At 36.9% G+C, this 22790-nt stretch overlaps 1 protein-coding gene across 1 annotated transcript; it reads right to left on the reverse strand.

The window, feature by feature from the left end:
• Positions 1-1305: 1305 nt before the first annotated feature.
• LOC134743568 (arylsulfatase B-like) lies at positions 1306-11622 on the reverse strand. Its single transcript, XM_063677085.1, has 8 exons — positions 11579-11622; positions 9636-9723; positions 7543-7702; positions 6505-6731; positions 5788-5896; positions 5257-5409; positions 3535-4203; positions 1306-1735 (listed from the first exon to the last, which is right to left on the reverse strand). The coding sequence occupies exons 1-8, from the start codon at positions 11605-11607 to the stop codon at positions 1380-1382; spliced, it is 1791 nt and encodes a 596-aa protein (XP_063533155.1). The 5' UTR covers positions 11608-11622; the 3' UTR covers positions 1306-1379.
• Between the last annotated feature and the right edge of the window lie 11168 nt (positions 11623-22790).

The raw sequence follows: 22790 nt of genomic DNA on the forward strand, positions 1-22790 counted from the left end.
CTGGAACGTAATATACAAAAATCACAACTAGACCTGCACCAGCATTAGGAAGCTCGGCTCGGCTGCATTAGGAAGCCCAATTACACATTACACGTTATTCGCATCAAACTGATCAGTATAGGAAAAGAGCATGGAACTGTAAATTCACTAACTATAAGAAGTAAGAACTAAGCAATATTTTCTTTTTATGTAAAACCTAGCTACGTATTGTAACCATATAATTTGCTAAAATTTGAGCTTTAAAACATTTTAAGTTTTAAGAAATATTTAATACCGACCACTGTGTAGGTACATTAATACGCAAATGAGCATTTTTGGATTCATTCTACTTTAAAAAAACCGGCCAAGTCCGAGTCGGACTCGCGCACGAAGGGTTCCGTACCATTACGGAAAAAAACAGCAAAAAAATCACGTTTGTTGTATGGGAGCCCCATTTAAATATTTATATTATTCTGTTTTTAGTATTTGTTGTTATAGCGGCAACAGAAATACATCATCTGTGAAAATTTCAACTGTCTAGCTATCACGGTTCATGAGATACAGCCTGGTGACAGACGGACAGACGGACAGCGGAGTCTTAGTAATAGGGTCCCGTTTTTACCCTTTCGGTACGGAACCCTAAAAAGCAACTAAATGCATAAAATAAGTCATGTCATCGTTTTTCTTTTTTAATATGTGTATTAAAAAGTATGTACACAAGTAACGGCATTGTGTTATTCTATATTTATTTCGTTATATATTTCTTATACTTATCTCTTAGGCCCACTTGCACCACCCCACTAACCCGGGGTTAGGCGGTTAAACCGTTAACCCAGTGTCAAATTGTACTGGTAAGCGCAACTTGCACCTTCCCACTAACCCGGGCTTAACCGATTAAACCTGGAGTTACCATGGTTACCAGTACAATTTGACACTGGGTTAATGGTTTAACGAGTTAACCCCGGGTTAGTGGGATGGTGCAAGTGGCGCTAACCATGTTAACTCCAGCGGTGGCAGCATGGTTCCGTTTTTATCGCCTGTCACTATGCCTGTCGCACTTACATACTAGTTAGAACGTGACAGGCATGGTGACAGGTGATATAAATGCGACCGTGCTACGGCCGCAGGTTTAACCGGTTAACCTGGGTTAGTGGAATGGTGCAAGTGGGACTAAGAATATTAATAAAAATCATAATATTAATACCTACATGTATTTTTTTTTCTTATGTTACTCGAATATCACACATTATATTTATTTCAAAAAACAATCAATTAGGTCTTTATCGAGTTGTATACAACATGGAGACGTTTGCTATAACAACCACTCTATTTATAAATAAAATCACAACACTAAATAAAACATAACATTAATAAAGAAACCTACAATAGGTAATAAATAATTACAGAATAGTTCTTAAAATGCACAAAAAGTTTCTAATGCCCACTGTGCCGTTGCAGTTGACCATTATGGCCACGGTTGTATTCCTACTGTCAGGGTTTGATTCAGTCTTTGTTATATTTATTTCTCCTCTTAGCCTGGCCGTGAGGTTGGTAGCCTGGTTGACCCAGGGCATCCAGAAGTAGTTGAAGTTTGCCGGGTCAGCCTGCGGTTGGAGGACGAGAGGACCTCGTCGCATCTGAGTGGCCCATATAGCCCGGAGTCTGCTAGTCAACAGAGCCGCTATATTACTAGCTTGTGTCCACAAATTGTGACTCTCCGTTGGATCTCGCACGATATTGAATAGGCAACCTTGAGCTGAAAACGAACACATTTTGAGACATGTTTCTCATAGGTATAACACTTTAAACTCTCGCGTTTTGTACACACAATTAATGTCATTACTGGATCGGGTGGGTGTTTTGCTGGGAGGTCAGTCTTCCGTAACCAGAAGCTAGTGCAACCTAGCTGAAACATCGGATTTTAGTATTTGTTGTTATAGCGGCAACAGAAATACATCATTTGTGAAAATTTCAACTGTCTAGCTATCACGGTTCATGAGATACAGCCTGGTGACAGACGGACAGACGGACAGACGGACGGACAGACGGACGGACAGACGGACGGACAGACAGACAGCCAGCGGAGTCTTAGTAATAGGGTCCCGTTTTTACCCTTTGGGTACGGAACCCTAAAAATAAAAATAAAAAAAGTGAATTTTTTTAACGGTTTCTAATAATTTGTAAGACCAAGTATTGAAAACGTTACAATATTATAATATATTTGTGATTTACTCACAAAGCCCTATCATTTGGTATCCCACGTGGCATGGTTAAAAGAAAAAAAGTTGAAAACTGCAGTTTTATGACGCCACAGCAACTACCCCCACCACTTTCGCGCTTGTCATCTCATATATTTGTGTTCAGGACATCAAACTGAATGCATTAATACCATATTCACCCATATCTGAGACAACATGAACGAAAAGTAACCTAAAACCTGTTGCGCCGCCCTGCTATTAATATGAGTTAGGTTTCGAAGCTATTGAATGGTCTTGGTCGTTACCATAGTGTAGACATTTTGAGTCATGTGACTCGCGAGAAAGTGATTGTTGTGTCACATTCATTGCGACAGTTTGGGGAACTGATTTCGGAACATGCTAGAGACGCAAACGCAACCGTCCTTGCTAAGTGATCTTTTGTCATTGTTAAGTCACGAGAGATGTTTGGACATGATTACTTGGCGAAGATTACCTACGATGACGGCTATTGCATAGGTGATAGGTAAATAAAAAGTAAAGTTGGATTTAAGCAAGCAAAATAAAATGCAGTAGCAATACTAGCAATGTTTTACACCTACATATGTAAAACCGTAAAACCACTCAACTATAGTCGAATACTACAACTGCGTGATTAAGTATCAAAACCAATGTTTTTTTCTTTTTGTTTGAGTTATTTCTCTCATTTATCTTGCCTCAGAACTGCGTAATTTAAACAATAATTACGCCTAAACAAAGATATTCAAGTTAATTTTAAGCCATAGTTGGGTGATTTTACAATATGTATTTACAGTGATTTTGTCATTTTTAGGGTTCCGTACCCAAAGGGTAAAACAAAAACGGGTCCAAAAACTCCGCTGTCCGTCTGTCCGTCTGTCCGTCAGTCACTAGGCTGTATCTCATGAACCGTGATAGCTAGACAGTTGAAATTTTCAGATATTATCTATTTCTGTTGCCGCTATAACAGCAAATACTAAAAACATAATAAAATAAATATTTAAGTGGGGCTCCCATACAACAAACGTGATTTTTTTGCCATTTTTTGCGTCATGGTATGGTAGGGAACTCTTCGTGCGCGAGTCCAACTCGCACTTGGCCGGTTTTTGTTTTCAAGAAGTTGTAATGGTTAATAGTTACTATGTACAAAGTGGGTGGTAATATAAGCAATGATACATCACGGCATTGATGAACAATGTAATCCCCAATTTTCATGCAACTAATGTGACCTTTAGACGTAATACAAGAGCCACTATCGTGCACATACCATAAAGCTGTTTTGTAATACAACACTAAGTATTTAGAATTGCACGAAGACAATATAAATGGGCATTTAACTTACTTGGTGTAGGTTCACAAGGTTGCGGATCTCGAACTCTATCCAGCTGTACAACGGCCGTGGCCCTCCTCATCGCTTGTACCTCATCCGCTTCCAAATACATGCCCAAAGTCTCGAGGGCTCTCGCTGCGTCGCAAGTTCTTAATGTAGGGAAGTATTCTGGCGGTTGTCGTTTGTTCACCATAAATGGTGCCCCGTAATAACCATTGCTTACTCCTGTGACGTTGCCAACTACAATTTTATAGTCTCCTGCTCTATATGCTGCATATACATTATTTTCGCTATCTTCAACAGTTATTAGCAGTTCTCTGCGGTTTGATTCGCCGTCCTGTATTATGGAGTCCCATTGGTTTACGCCGTCAATATCTTTACTAACTGCTCCACCTGCTGCTGCTACTAGAGTAGGCATCCAGTCGGTGATATGCATCAGGCCGGTCCAAACTCTAGGTCTGAACGAGGAGTGCCATATGAAAGCCGGGACCCGGACCCCGCCTTCCCATGGTGTATATTTTTTGCCTCTGAACGGTAAATTGATGCCCCAATTGTTGTACATTCCATTCGTAGGCGCGCCGTTGTCTGACGCGAAAACTATTATAGTGTCATCAAGAATCTTTCTGTCAGCTAAAGCCTTAATGACCAGTCCAATACTGCTATCCAAATGTGTCACCACCTCTGAAATAACAAGAATAATTATTAATTATAAAAATGTCTGAAACAGCCAATTTTATTATAAATGTGTGAATCGGCCTGTTAATTTTCGAAATTGATTTAAACTTCTTAAAGAGCGTTATTAACGGTAGGTGACAACGCAAAACGAATACGGGTCTTCAAAAACCATTTTTTTCATAAAGTTAATATTTTCGGAAATAATCGTTCCGAAAGAAAAAAAAATGTATCGTCGTCGTCGTCGTCCCCTCCCCCACCCCTCTAACTTTTGAACCATAGGTCCAAAAAAATCGTAAAACAGATGCTTAATAAATACTTTCAATCAAAATTATAGCGAGCATGATCGGTCCAGCCGTTTTTGAGTTATTGCAAAAAAGCGCTGCGAAGGTAATCCCTCATCCTTGTATAGGTAATGTATAGTTAACGCTATCTCTACTGAGCTCGTTCACTTACGTACTAACAATGGCATTCTGTTAAACAAAAGCTATTATTTTTGTGCCTGAGGCTCACACACAATGGCCACGCGCTCAGGCACAAAGGCCACGCGCTCACACAAAAGAAATAATGGCTTTTGTTTAACAGAATGCCATTGTTAGTACAGGTAAGTTAACGAGCTCAGTAGAGATAGCGTTAACTATACATGATACTTACTAATAGCCCCCTGTTGGCCTGTTCTGACAGAATGGTAACTACGAAACCCTACACTAAAGCTTGGCCCGACATGCTCTATTTATCTTATTCACAACATCATTCTGTATTCTAAATGGCTGGATTTCTTCGTATTTTCAAGCAAAAATAAACAAACCTTTATAATTATGCGAGCAATGTTATTATGATTAAATTTTAATACGAATAAGACTCCATGACTACTTAAACATTCTTTGAAATTAATCTGCATACAACCGTCAGTCAGGGTAAGCGCATTGAGCATTATATATTTTCTATACCGGGGAATACATAAGAGCGTCGGCATGCTATGGTGCGCCGGGGTTGTAGTCTCAACCTACGATAGAATGTAATTTGATATCATGATGCTATGAGGTTCAAATTCAAACCAACCTGCATACAGGCGTCTGTCTGGGTTCGCAATATGCGCGTTCTTCACAGAAGAATACAGCGGTGGCTGCAGCGACGCGCCCGGATTGCCTGCGTGCGGCGCGTTGTGCGCGATGTGCAAGAACAGCGGCTGGGAGATGTTGTGCCTGTTGATCACTGGAAAAAGATTAATGTTTCTTATATTTTTAGCACTAAGGAAGGGTGGGCAAGTATCCCAGCAGGGCAAAGTATGATTGCTTTGACCTGCTGTTGCTGCAAGTCTTAAGCAGTTAGTGAAGCATGATTGTCTAAACGATTTGATTGTGCCGAAAAATCAAAATATATTTCAACGCAGCGATACAGGAATAGGTATAAAATATTTCCTTGCAGTTAGATCTATCTCAGGGAGATGCTTATTAATTGAAAATAACATTTCTATTATTGTTCTTAGTTGTAACCTTATTTCCGAAAAACGTAGCAATTATGGTTTGACACCCTAAACCACTGATCTGGTGGTTTCGTATGATATAATTGACCAATACAATATTTACTTACCCCGCAATGCTCGGTCTGTGAGTGCATCAACTATGTATCGTGTTTCGGAGTCTTGCGGTATATCGTTGTCAAACAAATCCACCCCAAACATCTGCCTCCCATTTGGCCACTGAAAAAAAATACAAAAGAGGTATTATGTAGATTGGATTTTTTCATTGAAAGCATTTTTTTCCATTCACCATTTTCAAACAAATTATGGGCAGGTACTTAAAGATGTAGAAATATTTTCAAGGAGTATTGTGTACTAACTAAAGGGCTACTACTTATCTCGGGCTCTTATAAAAGAAGTTGCGCCGTGATTTTCTAAGGTAGCTGAATTTTGGAATTAAAACTAATTTAATACATTTTTCTTTTTTACGAGTAATTACTTCTTACCGACCGCCTCAGTTAAACGGTACAATTAGAAGTAAATATTGAAAGTGAATGGTCCATGTTGTGAAATAAATTACATTTAGATTAAAAAAAAACGTATTTTATCCTCAGAGGGACTCTTCCGTTTCCAAAACTTATAGACACTGAGCCTTAAACTTTTGAAAGACACTTTTGTCCTGTTGCCAAAGTTTTAACTTTTAATACTCCCAAGTCCTTGTCGGGATAAGGAATACAAATTAGATTGAATCTATTTACAGCCCACAGAAGAAGAACATGAATAAGTAAAAGTTGTTGTTTATATTTAGGCGCGGTTCGTTGTATTAGAATTTCTTGTCAGCATCTCACCTCATCTATTTTGTTATAGGTATAGTAATCAATGGCGCCTCCTCGCAATCCGTAGTGCGAGTCGTAGCCTCTGTTCGTCGGCAGGTACTCTTCTCTGGACATGCCGACGTGCCATTTGCCCACGAGGTGAGTGGCGTACCCCATCTCCTTCAGGTAGGAGGGCAGCAGTCGCTCCGTGAGTGGTATGCCACGGTTTTCCGAGTTGAATAAAGGAGCTCCGTGCATTCCTGAAATCAAGAAACAACATTTCAAACCTATAATGCCATATATTTTTTATGTTATTATTTAAGGTTGCTAAAAACTTAAAAATTTGACATATAGTTGCCGTGTTACGGTCAATTCCATTTCCGTACATCTGTTACTAACAAATTACAAACAGTCGTGTCAGAATCTCGGTTAATTTAAAATGGATGCATCACATTAATTATTATATTTCCCGGCACAGGCTATTCTCAGAAAATCATGCGGTTGCTATGATTACCTACATGTACTTATTTTGTATGAAGTCACAATACCTACCTCTTGTTGTTTTTATATCTAATACATATGTCTTGGTTTTTCAGGATTTGTAGTTAAAAAGAAATGCGAAGTGTCATAATCATAAGATATTTTCGTATGAGAAGCGCGGTGTGGAATAAGCCGCAGGTAAATGTGTTTAGTTTTTTTTTATGTGGCTTTCTGTGATGACAAATTGTGACAAAATGATGCCCTACTACGAGTAGGTACATAATGTTACGTGCCATCACTTCTAGCCGTAAAAGCCACCACATGCATATCTTAAAAGTTTCCTAAACAAAATATACCTACTCGTATTTCGAAGAATAGTGTTGAAGAGCGAAATATTGAATTTCAATTACGTCAAGTTGGAATTCGGGTTGGCGTCACTCTTTGCAGGGTAATTTAATAGAAAGTAGCTAAACAATGTTCCACTTACAATAAGAGAAAAATTCTGCAGAATTCTTCTTACGTCATACAAGGCCAATATTTCGCGCCTTGATATAATTAAATAGACAGCCGACTTGAATTGAAAGTGCTTACCAAGTCTCATAGGATATTTTCCCGTGAGCAGCGCGGTGCGGGCCGGCGTGCAGATTGGCTCGCTGTAATACTGCTGTAGAATGACGCCCTGGTACGCTAGGTTGTCAATATTCGGTGTCAGGATCTGATTCGAGCCATGAAAGGACACGTCGTTCCAGCCCTGTAATCATTACATAATGACGTCACTGTAAACTGAACTTGTACTAGCTAAATATTCATTAAGCTTAGAAATAAACTAAAAATGGAAAAATTCACTGTCTTGGGTGGGCCTTGAACCCACGACCACTGCATCACTAGTACAGTGCTCTACCATCAGAGCCACCAAGACCGTACCCAATGCAGCGAATATTTCCACCATATATTATAGCCATTAGGGAGGCTCTAGCGACATCTACCGTAAGAGTGTTACACTTCTTAAACGGCTACCGGAGTTCCAAGTCATATTGGAAATTCACCAGTAACGATGCGCTATCCCATACTAAATCAATGTTTAAAGTTTATTTGTTTACGTTTACGTTATATGTCCGTCTTTGGGTCACAAACATACATGTATGTTCCAAATTTCAACTTAATTGGTCCAGTAGTTTGCGAAAATAGGCTGTGACAGACGGACAGACAGACAGACAGACGCACGAGTGATCCTATGAGGGTTCCATTTTTTCCTTTTGAGGTACGGAATCCTAAAAATTAGTATTTTGGCCACGCCCCTGTCACTGACGTGTCGACCAGACCTCCTGAACGCAGCGGAAGCATCATTAGCATGCTCCGCACTCGCTGTTGCACAGGCGCCGCGTTACGCAATCCACTAATTACCGCGGGTAAAGGCCACATTGTCCTTGGCCTCGCATCCTTAGAGCCTGGACTGGTTTTCCGGTCAATGGTATTGAAAATTTTGACATACCGTTCGGTTGATTAACTTAGTACCTTAGTACTTTATCGCATAATCGATATTAATGAATAATTTCTCATTTTTGATCATATATTACCAAGTAGGTAACTATTTTTGTGATGGATTTGAAATATATGTCAACGCACTCCTCAAATTAGGTAATCTCGCATGAAATGACCTATAAACCTCATGTCACCGTTTATGGGTCCTCACACTTAACTGAATTAGTCAAAAGTCTTAAAGGTTTTAAGCCGAAAGCCGAAAGTCAAGAAATTATTTGTTCCAATTATAAAGACATAAGACATAAGGTTGCTATATTCAATTTGCGGTGTTTATTTGTACACTCAGCGTCAAATACTCTGTAGGTGTCAAAGTGGCCAAATAGTTCGGTACACTATCACCATATTAAATATAATATGGTGTACCACACTATTTGACTACTTTGGTTGCTACAAAGTATTTGACACTGACATATTATAGTTATTTTCAACCAAGTGTGTTGAAAAACGTCGTATGAAACGCGTGTGCATTGGTCATTACACACATCGGCTTTCTTATTGCGCGCTCGCTTACAGTTCGCGCGCACAATATCGCCTCGTGTGAAATGACCAACTTAGCACACTTGTATCACAATGTACTATTACGACACAAGCGCGGAAAAGAGGATGACCAGTGTTTTAAATCGACACGAGTTGCGAATTACCTATTCGCACGTGTATCGTACAACGTTTTACAGTACATATGGCCCTTTAAACTTTCGACATTATGCACGAAAAGTGCTCTTTACGCACTAGTGCGAGAAAGTAGGCGTGAGGCACTGACATATATATTTAATATGTAAGTGCCTCACGGAAGTTTTGTTATTTGACACTGAGTGTACTTATACCACAAATTACCGCAAATTGGACCATACCGCTAAAGAAGGCCCTCAAGGTGAACCCATGATCTGATCAAGATTACAAGGAATCGGACGAGGGTATCGTATATTGCGGCGAACCTGGGGTTAGGCCCACTGGTCCATGTACAGTACTTAGTGGATATCTTTTGGTTGATATGATGCCGATGAATGATTATGACCACATAATAGAAATACTTTATTTGGTGTAAAATATAAAACTTAACCTATTACATCTTATTCTAATATATTCTAACACCAAAATGGATGCCACTCAGCATATGCCGATAATGAGTTGTTTGTACTGACCATGTCATCCACCATGATGAACACGACATGTGGAGGCTGAGACTGCGCAGATGTTGCCGCAAGCAGTAAGAGGACACACCAAAGCCGTCTGACGAAAAGCAAAGTATGTTTAGTTAAATGGGGGACAATTGAAACACGTTTTGATTGAAACAAGTCAAATTTCTTGAAATAACTACTCACTAGAAATAAATACTCAGGCCACGCGGTCGGCCATTTTTAAATCCTGAGCCAATAATGCTCAAGCACGCAAGCGACGCGGCAGTGTTGAGAAGGCGTTCAAAAATTTTGCAGTATGAAGTAAAGTACCTGTGCTCGCATATTTTTTTAGTTTATTTTGTTTTATATCAGAAACGTATCATTTTTTAGAACAACAATTTCAGAGCATGAGAAATGAAAAATTACTAACATTTTTAAGTTCTTGATTTTGTTAATAATTTCTTTAGGCCCAAAACGTTCTACCCCCAATTCTATGGAAAATGCTTATAGTGCAAAATAGCGGTCCTATCGATTTTTATAATTATTATTCTCCGTATCCCGCAAACATTCATGGTCTCTTAAATTTTATCAAACATCAGAGAATGGTAGATACTTTTGACGCTTAGTCTGATACGCTTCTTTTGATGCTGACTGTACCATAAAAGCCCATTTACATTATACAACTTTCTTGCACATTCCATATAATAAAACTGAGGAAATAAAAAATCGCTCAGTCTAAACCTAACGTGATATTCTTGAATATGTACTATATGTCTAAATTAACATATTACCAGTAACTATACGTTACTGCCTGCAACACAACACCACACATTTAGTTGCTCTCTTTTATACTTGACTACCGATAATATAACACATCTACGGAATGTTTGGTTTTACTTAAAACTCCATTCGACACTCCGATACCAACTTATCTGAAAAGCAATTTATATTCAATTAATGGAATAGGTGTAAACAGAGACCGATAGTAGTAGTTGAATGCGAGAATTGCCACTTCACCTATCCTGGATTTCGTGCGTATCCAGTCAAGGAGTCAAGGGACGAAAGGCACTCATTTCTGCCGAGGTAGTTTGCCTTTCACCCGAGTTATTAAACACTACTTTTCATTTCGAATACGAGGAAAGTAAAATGTATGTGTTTTCTTTTTTTCAACATGAGTAAGTGTACATTTTTATACTGTGAAATAAATCGTACTTGGAAAGTAAACTGCTCTAGTGCACAAACGCATCTCTTTCTGCACATTTTTTAGAACAACAATTTCAGAGCATGAGAAATAAAAATAACTTTAACGTTTAAGTTCTTAATTTTGTTAATTTTAGGCCCAAAACGCTCTACCCCCAATTCCATGGAAAATGCTTATGGTGCAAAATCGCGATCCTCTCGATTTTTATATTTATTATTATTTTCCGTATCCCGAAAACAAATATGGTCTCTTTAAATGTTTCTATAAATTTATCAAATAGAAAAAAAAACAAATTTCAACACGTTTTTGCTCATTTTTACCACTCACATCGAACGTTCAATATTGAATGAAAATCTGCGACTGCAATAATTGCAGCAATACATAAATATCGTACAACAAAAATGTTTAGACTTGTGAATACTTGTGTGCAATTCTTTTCTTGCAATAATGTCATAAATGTAAACAAAAGGGAGTAGCAATTATTGTAAAGGCAATAGTTGTATTCAATAATTGAATTTAATTTTGTGAATATTGCCCATGTGTAAACTCTTTGGTGCAATTATTATAAGTTATCAATTTGAAACGCAATAATTGCCGATTCTTGTACTTACATACAAGAAACTTGCATAATCTAAATTGGCCTTAAGACCAAAGTTAATCATAAAAATTGCAAGATTAGTGTAACTTTAGATTATCCTCTTTTTTTTTCTTATTTGTCCAAAACTAAACTGAAAGTAAATGCTGCAATAAATTTTTTTTTACTCACCGACTCGTGTCATAAAAATCAAATATCATTTTGTAAGGTTACAAAACTTTTTGTCACAATCACGACACTTATTTTATATTTTGACACAAAACTAAAATTTAACTAAAAGAATATTTTTAATGAGTCGTGTATAATTCTTTTTTTTATTTTTTCTATTTTTTTCAGCCGCTGCACGTATTCGCTATCTGCCGCCCCGCACGCTTGCAACCGAGTGGTTCGCGCGGCGTAATAGTATCTGTACTTAGTGACTTTGTGCGGATAAGGTTAAATTTGTTGCTGTCATTTTTACCGGGTGAACTAAATAGATAAAGCCTGATTTCATATTGAAAAACCTTTTTTATACGATTTTCATGTCTTGTTTTCTTGTTCAGTTGTTATCTAAGTATGTAAAAATGAATATTATGCTATTTTTAGGGTTCCGTACCTCAAAAGGAAAAAACGGAACCCTTATAGGATCACTCGTGCGTCTGTCTGTCTGTTTGTCCGTCTGTCACAGCCTATTTCCTCCAAAACTACTGGACCTATTAAGTTGAAATTTGGTATACATATGTAAGTTTGTGACCCAAAGACGGACATGTAACGTAAACAAATGAATTTTAAACACGGGGGCCACTTTTGGGGGGTAAATGAGAAAATTAAAAAATAAAGTTTTTCAAACTGTATCGTGTTACATATCAGATTAAAGAGCTTATTGTAAGAATTTCAAATATATTTTTTTTATAATTTTATGATAAACAGTTTAGAAGTTATTCAAGAAAGTAGGCAAAAAATGACCATTCCCCCCTTTATCTCCGAAACTACTGGGTCTAAAATTTTGAAAAAAATACACAAAATAGATCTTTACCTATAGATTACAGGAAAACCTATTAGAAATGTGCAGTCAAGCGTGAGTCGGATTTAATTACTTAGTGTTTGATCCGGCCCCTACGGGTTTTTTAAAGACATTTCACTCACGTTTCACATAAAAAATACATTGTTTAAATTATGTCATGCACGGAACCCTTGGAACGCGAGTCCGACTCGCACTTGGCCGTTATTTTTTTGTGCTCTTTGTAACCCATATTAACAAATAAATTATCAATCAATCAATCAATGATGTATGATTTTTTTTATTTGTACGATTTTTATTCGCTACACTAAACAGTAAGTAAAAAAAAAAACCGGCCAAGTGCGAGTCGAACTCGCGCACCGAGGGTTCCGTACTTTTTAGTATTTGTTGTTATAGCGGCAACAGAAATACATCATCTGTGAAAATTTCAACTGTCTAGCTATCACGGTTCATGAGATACAGCCAGGTGACAGACCGTTTTTACCCTTTGGGTACGGAAATTAGAGGTAGTGAACTTGTTTTTTTTATATCCAACAGTTTGTCCGGGCGGATCCTACAGCGAAACGATGTGTATATACCTGTGTTATTTCCCGGAATCATTTTGCCTGCTCCCTAGTCCCTACCTTATGTTATATATTTTTTTCAGTACATATCTTGTTTTAAGGCATGATAGCAAATGGTATACTGATCTCCCGCGACATTAACAAGCTTATCCTAGAGCGTTACGAGTAAATAGGTACATACCTAATTAATATTAATTAATCTTGTGATTCCTAGTTTTGTGTTGTCGGACATCGGTTTTGTTAGAAAGTGAGACTTAAGTCTAGATCTTATTATCTGTTCTGTGTTACACAGGTTCTTCACAGGTTCAAGGTCTATTCTGATAGTAATTTCTTGTTTAACAAGATTATAAAGATTGAATCTCCTTTTTGGTGAGAAACAGGAAAAACTAAGGACAGATTGATGATAGAAATAGAAACCATTTATTCGTGACAAACATGATACATACAACAAGTTTTACGATAAGGTAAAAGTAGAAAAAAACTAACAACACATAACATGAAATTTTAACACAGTAGTAGCCACAAAATGGCTCCGACTCAGCATGCATGGTGCTAGCATGGAGTGTGACACAACATTTAAATAAATAAAAAACAGGAATAAAAACAAATACTTAATTGGAACAGTGCTAACTAACAGAGCACAATAAATGTATACTTAAGATATGATTGATATTTAGTCGCTACGTTCTTCGTTTTCTGCAACTGCTAGGGCAGAGAAAAGGTTTTCCCGCAATGTATCCAAGGTTCGAATCGTGTCGTGTCATTAAAACGGTGACCAGTTCATTATTTTACTAATTACGATGGTTTCTCTTTGTAAAATATGCTGACGTTTATATTATAATTATTGTGACTAAACAATTATGCATTCAAATACGTCACTATTGCTTAGAATGACTAGAAAAATAGTTAATTGTTGTACAAAGGGGCAAAGTTGTTGTTTAACCTCTCGTGCCAATATTGATACCCGAGCAAGCGAAAGATTCAGAAATTCGCGAACTCGCGAACGCGAAGCGAAGCGGCGCGGCGGGCCCACGGCGTTCGCGTGCGCAACGGGATCGCCCACGTAGGGCACTTCTATAGGTATCAAAGGATTGATTCACCCCGCGCCGCATCGCTTCGCTTCGCGTTCGCGTGTTGTTCGCCTACGTAGTACGCTGCGTGACGCTACTAGATACAGAATGGCCATGAGAAGGGTAAAGCAAGGTAATCATATTATCTAAGTATGTACTCAAAATTACCTTAAAAAAAATCCTTGTAAAATATCTAAATTCAACAAATCATTCGATATTATTATAATTATTTTTGGCATTTCAATTGAATTCATTACAAATTCATCACAAAAAATATAGTTATTGAATATAAATGATTGTTTGAGTAACAATTTAGCAATAACATTTGGAACACCATGTTAAAATCGAATTTGACGACCGATCTGGCCTAGTGGGTAGTGACCCTGCCTGTGAAGCCGATGGTCCTGGGTTCGAATCCCGGTAAGGGCATTTATTTGTGTGATGAGCACAGATATTTGTTCCTGAATCATGGGTGTTTTCTATGTATTTAAGTATTTATATATTATATATATCGTTGTCTGAGTACCCATAACACAAGCCTCCTTGGGCTTACCGTGGGACTTAGTCAATCTGTGTAAGAAAGTCCTATAATGTTTATTTTATTTTATTTATTTATTTATAAATGCAGTAATGTCAATAAATAAATTAATTCGTTATTGAAATTATTAGGTGAAATTTTTTGTGTTTCACTCGGTGGCAGTTTGTTTAACCCTCGTGCCTCGTTCACGCTCGTAACGCTCAAGATTCCATTTTTAAACCACTAGGTACGTTCGTTGTTCAATTTTGTAATTTTTCGCTTGCTTGGTACGAGGAGTTAAACCCCCACCCTTGCAAAACAAATTACTATTGTTACTGTTATGCAAACATTTCTTTCAATGCTGTTAAAAAGCACGGGTGAATGAAAAACAATTTAATTTTCATTAAATACCATGTAATAGATGCAAATTCTATACTATCAATACAATTGTAAAAATAAGTACATTATCGATATAAATATGTCTCGTACAGAAAAAGAGACAAACAAAGCCAGGCATAATATAGGTATTCACTACGTTATAATGAAGACTTATTTTATTACACCGCATCTAACTTAACCTGTATATATTTCACATAGTGCCTATACAATTATATGTATAGGAATCTAGCAAAATATTTTATTGAATTAGTATCCTCCTCATTTATTCGATCCCCTAAAAACTGTGATACAATTTTATATTTACCGCACAAACTCGTAACTAAAGACCCTCTTTATCTTTCAAAAGCGGAAAAGTAAGTTGCATTTTATCCACAAGAGTGGTAAAGTAATTAGTTGCCAATTTTGAGTTGATTTCTAATGTCGGCGAGTAGAATTAACTTTTAAAATGATGATTTTCAATGATAGGTATTGAATACCGTTCATTTGATTTGATTTGTAATGTTATCAGTTAGTTAGTATTTCCCTAGCGTTGGTGTAGTGAAAGATAAATGTGTTTCACTTAGTGTTTAATTAAATATAAAAAAACGTCATTTTTAATTTATTCATTTGTTTAATTAATTATTCATTAGGTAGAAACCTGCTAGCTAGCTGCTAGTACATTCTGTTTTTCAAGTCAATACCTACTATTTGGCTAATGTCAAACATTCCCGCACCGAAAACCCCGATGTATGCTTATGAGCACAGAAATAAATATACCAATTAAAAATGCATTGTAGAGGTTGAGGGCACAGATGAAATGAAATACTAACAAAATATTTCTAAACTAAAAAAAAGAGTTCATAAGTATTCAGACAAAAACTTTGCTTCGTAAAACTATTGAAAAGTTACTGGGGGCCTAGCTGACAATCGTACCTCAAGAAAACGCCAAACGATAGGAAATTGTAGATATCGGGATGACAGATGCTACGAAAAGTCACGTGACTATTGCCATATCACTACACTTTATATAAAACAAAGTCCCCCGCCGCGTCTGTCTGTTTGTGTGTATGTTCGCGATAAACTCAAAAACTACTGAACGGATTTTCATGCGGTTTTCACCTATCAATAGAGTGATTATTGAGGAAGGTTTAGGTGTATAATTTGTTAAGGTTCTGTGTTCACAGAGCTTCGCTCCAAACCCCGAGACGTCGGTGTTGGGGTGAAGACCCCCAGGCTAAAGTGAGACTGAGCTGGACATGTCAAAGTCAAAGTCAGTCAAAATATTCTTTATTCAAATAGGCCTAGCAACAAGCACTTTTAAATTGTCCAGTTTTACAAATATTTCCCTAATATAAATATCAGAGCAATTTATTGATGCAGTTATTATTATTCTTAAAAACAAGAGTTTTGAATGATTCACGGTTAGTTTCACTAGACTTATATTGACCGGGATATAGACCGTGATTACCTTTTGTATTATTTGTGAGCTCCCGATCACCCACCCATCTATCTTCAATCACCCGTGAACATGATGCATGTAACTGCGTCGAAATATCGGGAGCTCACAAATAATACAAAAGGTAATCACGGTCTATATCCCGGTCAATATAAGTCTATTATATAGGTAGATATGTCAAACTTAATAATAAGAATTTCACAAAAGGATCGTCAAACACCAAAATTGTATAAAAAAATACTAGTCTAGAAACTTTCTAGAATAAAAATCAAATGTCAAAAAATACGGATTACCTAATACAGGTATGAATGAATTATCAATTTCATCATTATTAACATAATAATAAATAATTAATTATTTTCAATCACAATCCCACGGTGTTTCATCATTTTGAAGCATAGAGTAACTTATACTAGAGCGGTACTGTCATAGTAAATTTTGTAACCCCAGTAAATTCACTGCCATCTGTCGACACACTTTAAAACTAAAAATGAAGATTTATAAAAATACGATAGAATGTATTTAAATATAGATAAATGATTTTTTTTATTTGCATTAATTATTTTTATGATTTTGACCCATGTTCTTTCACTGATATGCGTTAAAATTGTTAAATAACAAACGAAACCGTTAACGCCATCTATACGACTGTAGGCCAAAACTAGTAGCGCCCTCTGAACGAGAATCAAATTTTCTTGATTTTCGAGGCACGTTTTTTCCTTAGTACTGTATCCATCTATTACGGAGTTATATCTATCTTTGTTTTGAAGGCAACGCGCGTAATCAAATTAAATCTTTAATTGAATCATGAGTACGACCTAATGGTTCCTTAAAGTTGTAACAATAAATGCATTAAAGTCCTTGACTTACTAAACTTTGCTCCGTTTGCAAAGATCACTATCAAAGTGACAGGAACAGCACAAAACCGGACGTAACGGAAACGATGTCGTAAACAATAAAAGTAATTTCAGTGTAATGGATAGCTAATCGGATTTAAATGCGATCACGATTATATAAATGGTGTTTTAATTACCTATACTTAAGTGCGTATTAAGTTTCAAAGCTTGAAATAAAAGATACTTATTGCCCTTTGCCATACTTCCACGTACCTATTAAACAATGCATACTTTAAACATGAAAGAAGTAGGTATACGTAGTAAAGGATTTTAATTGAGGCAATCTCGTTACGAGTATTTTTGGGTGTAGTTTTTAGGATTCCGTAGCTATAAGATGGCAAAAACGTAAAGCTTTTAGTTTCATCACGATCATGACCGCGTCTCTCACACTCTTACAGCCATTTTACACACAAACAAATGTGGCTCCGAGGAAGGAGCAATGACGATCAATCGCCCTAAACGAACGATTGCGTATAGAAGGCATTTAACAGATTTTTTTTATGGACATCTATTGATATGCGGCATTCAAGCAATCGATTAATCGTTTTGCTATGACGCTGACAATCGCTTCTTAATTTTTCTGCACACATAATACTCAAAAATAGCAGAAACGTAACGTGTCACTTTCTGCGCACTTTTTAGAATGACCCACTTTCAGTGCATGAGATATTAAAAGTTTAATGTTAATTAGTTGTTTGCTAATTCGTTTCGTTATAAATATACTTTTAAAACAGAGACATTTTTTATACATTTGTGGTGAAGTATAACATCTGTAGTACAGGGTGTCCAGCATTCGGACGTTTGTGTTTTACCTTAAATGTATACTTGACGACTCGTAGTGTTTGTGAACAAATGCTTAAAGCAAATCCTGCGTATCTTTTGGCCTACCAGTATATTCCAAGATATAACCATGCACCCACCGTTCTCCTACATGCAACTTGTCGTATTTTCCAGTCCACGAACCTTTAGCGGTCGCTATGTAGTACAAGAGTCACGTTTTTTTTATTTGTAGTCTGCCTCTTTCGCATTCATAAAATGTTCAAATACGTGATAGCTTGCCTTTTGCACACTTCAATTATCTTTAAGTTAAGCGAGTCATTCTAGATTTGTGCGTAAGTATGATGTGACAAGAGACGATTACGACGATGCACGGTTGTGCAATGATTGGCTTAGTTCGTGACATTTTTTACAGTAAGCAAACGATAATTCATTTTCAAATTGAGTGATATTACTTAACTGGTTATAGTAAACACCTTAAATAAAGCCCCTCTCGCATGCAGTTACAGCTACTTACAGTTTACATAAAAGTATAAGTACCTATAATAAATTACTTGACATTGGCAAATCATTTCTGCTATCCTGCTTCGTGACAATTGAATTATTATTTATTAATGTCAAGATTAACAGAGATCGGAGATTTGGTTACCACGCCGCGGGGTATCGAGTAGAAATGTTAGTATGGATATGCCATAAACTTTTAGGTTGCAGGGCAAACTTCACGAAAACGTTGGTCGTATACGTAGGATATACGGGTGTCCTTAGCCATTGGACAAACCCTGAAATCCCACGTAGGGCTACTTCTCAGGAATGCTCTAGGTAACGTTAATATTTTTTTAATTCTAACAAAAGATAAAAAAAAAATTTTCAAACAAATGTTATTTCCGTAATCAATAACAAAAAGAAATAACCTGTATCATTGGCAGTGGCTTTTGACAATTTGTTCGAAAATGTGCGGCAATGATGACATTTGTCAAAAGTCAGAATCTTATTAATATCAGAAATAAAAAAGATAATCAAAAAGGTCGAAGAAGGTTTCATACTATTTATTACCTCTGGACCTACTGACACATACAGGCTGCTCCAAAGTAAAAAATCGTAATTTGTGTTTTTTTTACTCTACGATCCATAGGGTCTAGGGTCTAAGGTCTATAAAATAGAATTGAAAAAAATTAACTCCGATTTCAATAGACGAGCAGAGTACTTCTTATTTTTGATGTTCATTTTCAATATCATCCGATAGTTGCGACGCGAGCGGTTTTTTTTTTTTTAATATCCGCAAACAGTCAAGATAATAGTTATTTTCACTTTTTAAGTAAATTCAAAAAAAGTAGTTATTAACGATGAAAAATCTATAATTTATGGAAAACAATACATGATATTTTAATCAGATAATTATACATTTGTTGTCTTTGTAGGGTTGCGTCACCTCGCGTGTGGTTCTGAAGCCGCACGCCATGCCTAACCTAATGACGACTTCAGCCTATTATACTCATCTTTAAAACATAAGAGAACCTAGATGTCTTTCATTAAGAGTCTAGCCACATTAGCATCAATGAGAACAATGGCGCATTTTACTTTGTTAGACGCCAGGATAAGATCGCGATTAACGGCTAGGTATTATTAGTTTTCCTTGATAGTACCTACCTACTTATATGTAGTAGTACTTATCATCTTTAAACTTGTGCGAAAGCTTGTAATGTTTTGAAAGTATGGGGAAGCCCAAAGTAAAGTTAAATAAAATACCTAAGTAGGTATGTACATGTACAGTGAGGTTCGAAATTGCATGGAGAAATTATGAATGGAATTCATTCATAATTTCTCCATGCAATTTCGAACTTCACTGTACAATGCCTTTCATTGCCTTGAAGGAAATCTTTCTTATTAAGTTGCAGTACGTTCAGCCAGCAGTTTTAGAAAAATCGTAAAACTTTTTAGATCATAATACGGTTGCCAAATCTTGAGGCCTTCCTCTAGTAACTTCGTCTATTTAAAACTACAAACATAAGCCTAAAACGCGCCTTTAAAATTTGTAATGATTTTTGAACATAAGCTAAAAATATGCGCAATTCTATTTTTGATCGAACTTATCTAGTTTTTTTTGTTAAAACTTACTAAAAAATAATAATACAAAAAGCTTACGCTCAGTCAAGTGACAGTGACAAGAACCTGAACCTACGGAGCCTTGACCCTTGCAATCCACACGAATGGTTTAATCATGAATTATTCGCGAGTGAAAGCAATTGAAAGGAAATTAAAAACACATTATCGGTAAGAACTCAATACGCAAGAACATAAATTACTCGACGGCGACACCACAATTATTTCCAAAATGTGTTATTTATTATCTAAGTTTGCCCATACCATAGAAACGGAGTACTTATTTGGTAAATTAGAATCTGCCTTTGGATTGCATTAAATCATCATCATTTCATTGTACCGAAATCAGGGGTAGTTCAAGAAAATTAGCATACCTATGCAGCCAACTACATTTTCTTGAGTTTTACATTATAAATAAAATAATGGTATAATAAAAATTAAAAATAAAATTAATCTATTATTAATTAGCTAGTTAATATTTTTCATAGTAGTTATCCAGTGACACAAATTAAATCAGTAGAAAAGAAACAATGGTCAGCTCTAGGTACTTTATCAAGTAAAACACTCTGTCCTAAGTATTATCAGTTAAAAGTCTACTTTTCAGACGGTTAAACGATAAAATTGAGGTCAAATTTGGTTCGTTAGGCCCTATTCGCACGAGAGCTTAAAAAGCGTTGCGTGTGTGACGCACCTATAAGTAAGAGCGAGAAAGAGATATCGCTTTCAAGCCCGACATTCAGCGCGCTCCGCAAACACGTTATTTTACATTAAATTCATGAGTTAGTCTGATGGAATCTTTATTCCAAGGTTCGAGTCCTTTGGAGTTAAGTTTAAAAAAGACTCGACTCGAGACTACGTACGAGTACAAAAAATCGAGTTTTGTAAAGTCCGCTGCAGTCTCGTAAAAGCGAGTCGGGTTCCTCGACTCGAGTTTTTACCAACAATAAGCTCAATTAAGTGCATTTGACATCCACACAATGTCATAGATTGGTCACTTCCTTCATTGCAGCCACACCTGGTTTACCAAATCAGTCATATCTGAAAAAATCCAGGGTGAGGGGGACATCCTGGCCTAGGGCACCAAAATGTTTTAATCTGGCAATGTGGAAAATACATAATGCCGAAGCGTGTAAAAAGAGATTTGCCCTAACTTGTTTAGCCGTCATTCACAACTATGTATGTATAATCGTATGATGTACAATATGTACATGTCCTCATGTCAAAGTTGATTTCGCCTCTACATTAGTCGTACTTATTCATTCATTAGCTATTCTTACGCTAGCCACACACAATGGACGTTGTGGATTGGTTAACGTTACGTCAATGCACTAGCACTAATTACATCGACATTGGCCGCATGTGCCGGAACGAGGCCTAGGTCGCCTGTCAGACCTGCCGTGAGGAATGACTAAGACGGAGACCCACTGACGAAATGAGTGAGACCCACGTTACGTATAATAATAATAATTGAGCCTGTACCATAGATATAAATAACTGTACTAAGTGCTCACGAGGAACCCGAAAGATTGTATCAGTGTATTACCCCGGCCTACTTTTCTGAAATAAAAGAAAGCCTAAGCCTAGTTGTAGTTTATATCAATTAAAATAGTTATTTTCGATGCAAGTGCGGAAAAGAGGAAATCTGAAACGAGTGGCGATAAATTAAAACACGACCGCAGGGAGTGTTTTAAATCGACACCAGTTACGAATTACCTATTCGCACGTGTATCGAACAACGTTTTACAGTACATATGGCCCTTTAAACTTTCGACATATGCACAAAAAGTGCACATTACGCACTAGTGCGAGAAAGTAGTACCATATGTACTGTAAAACATATTTTTATTGCTTTGCCATTATGGGGTCTATATCTAGTCAAATTACGCGTGGTTAAAACCTTTCAGGTTTCTTGTGAGTACCTTGTACCTATATGTCCCACTACTGGGCAGATCACATGCCTCCTCTCATGCGCGAGAGGGCTTGCGCTATAGTACCCACACTGGCCCAATACAGGTTAGGAACTTCACATACACCTTTGATGACCTTTGTCTTTCTAAACCACCCTTTTTCTTTTTTAATGTCCCCCTCTCCCCGGATCAGCTGATTAAGGGACTCGGCACTCTGGGAGGTTTCCTGTCCGTAGCACACCACCACACCATACCTGCATAACTTGATCAGATTAATTAACGTGTCGAGTGTCTTGTTCGTGTCAGTTATATATATAGTTGGTCAAGCAAATATCTTGTCAGTAAATAAGAACAAAAAAACTATACTCATCCTTTTTTTTGGGTGCTGGTACGAAGTGTAAGACAAAGATAGTATGATTCTCTCTATCTATGTTTGAAATGAGACAGTCCTTTGACAAACTATATGTACATATATACCTACATATAATTTGTAGTTAAGTTAAAAGTTAAGAAACAAACAGTTACAGCCGGCGAAATAAAAGCCTCCAGCATGGTTGCCCTTCTTGTCGTATTAATTAGCGATTAACTACATACTTTAATATACAATACCGATACACTTGTAATTTATATAACATTGCCCGCAACTGCGGGTGTGACTGCCAATAATACACGGTACACTATAAAAGAGCAAAACTGTACTTACCTATATTTATAAATAC

Source organism: Cydia strobilella, chromosome 8 (genome assembly GCF_947568885.1).
Source record: "Cydia strobilella chromosome 8, ilCydStro3.1, whole genome shotgun sequence".
In the NCBI taxonomy this organism is placed as follows: Eukaryota; Metazoa; Arthropoda; class Insecta; order Lepidoptera; family Tortricidae; genus Cydia; species Cydia strobilella.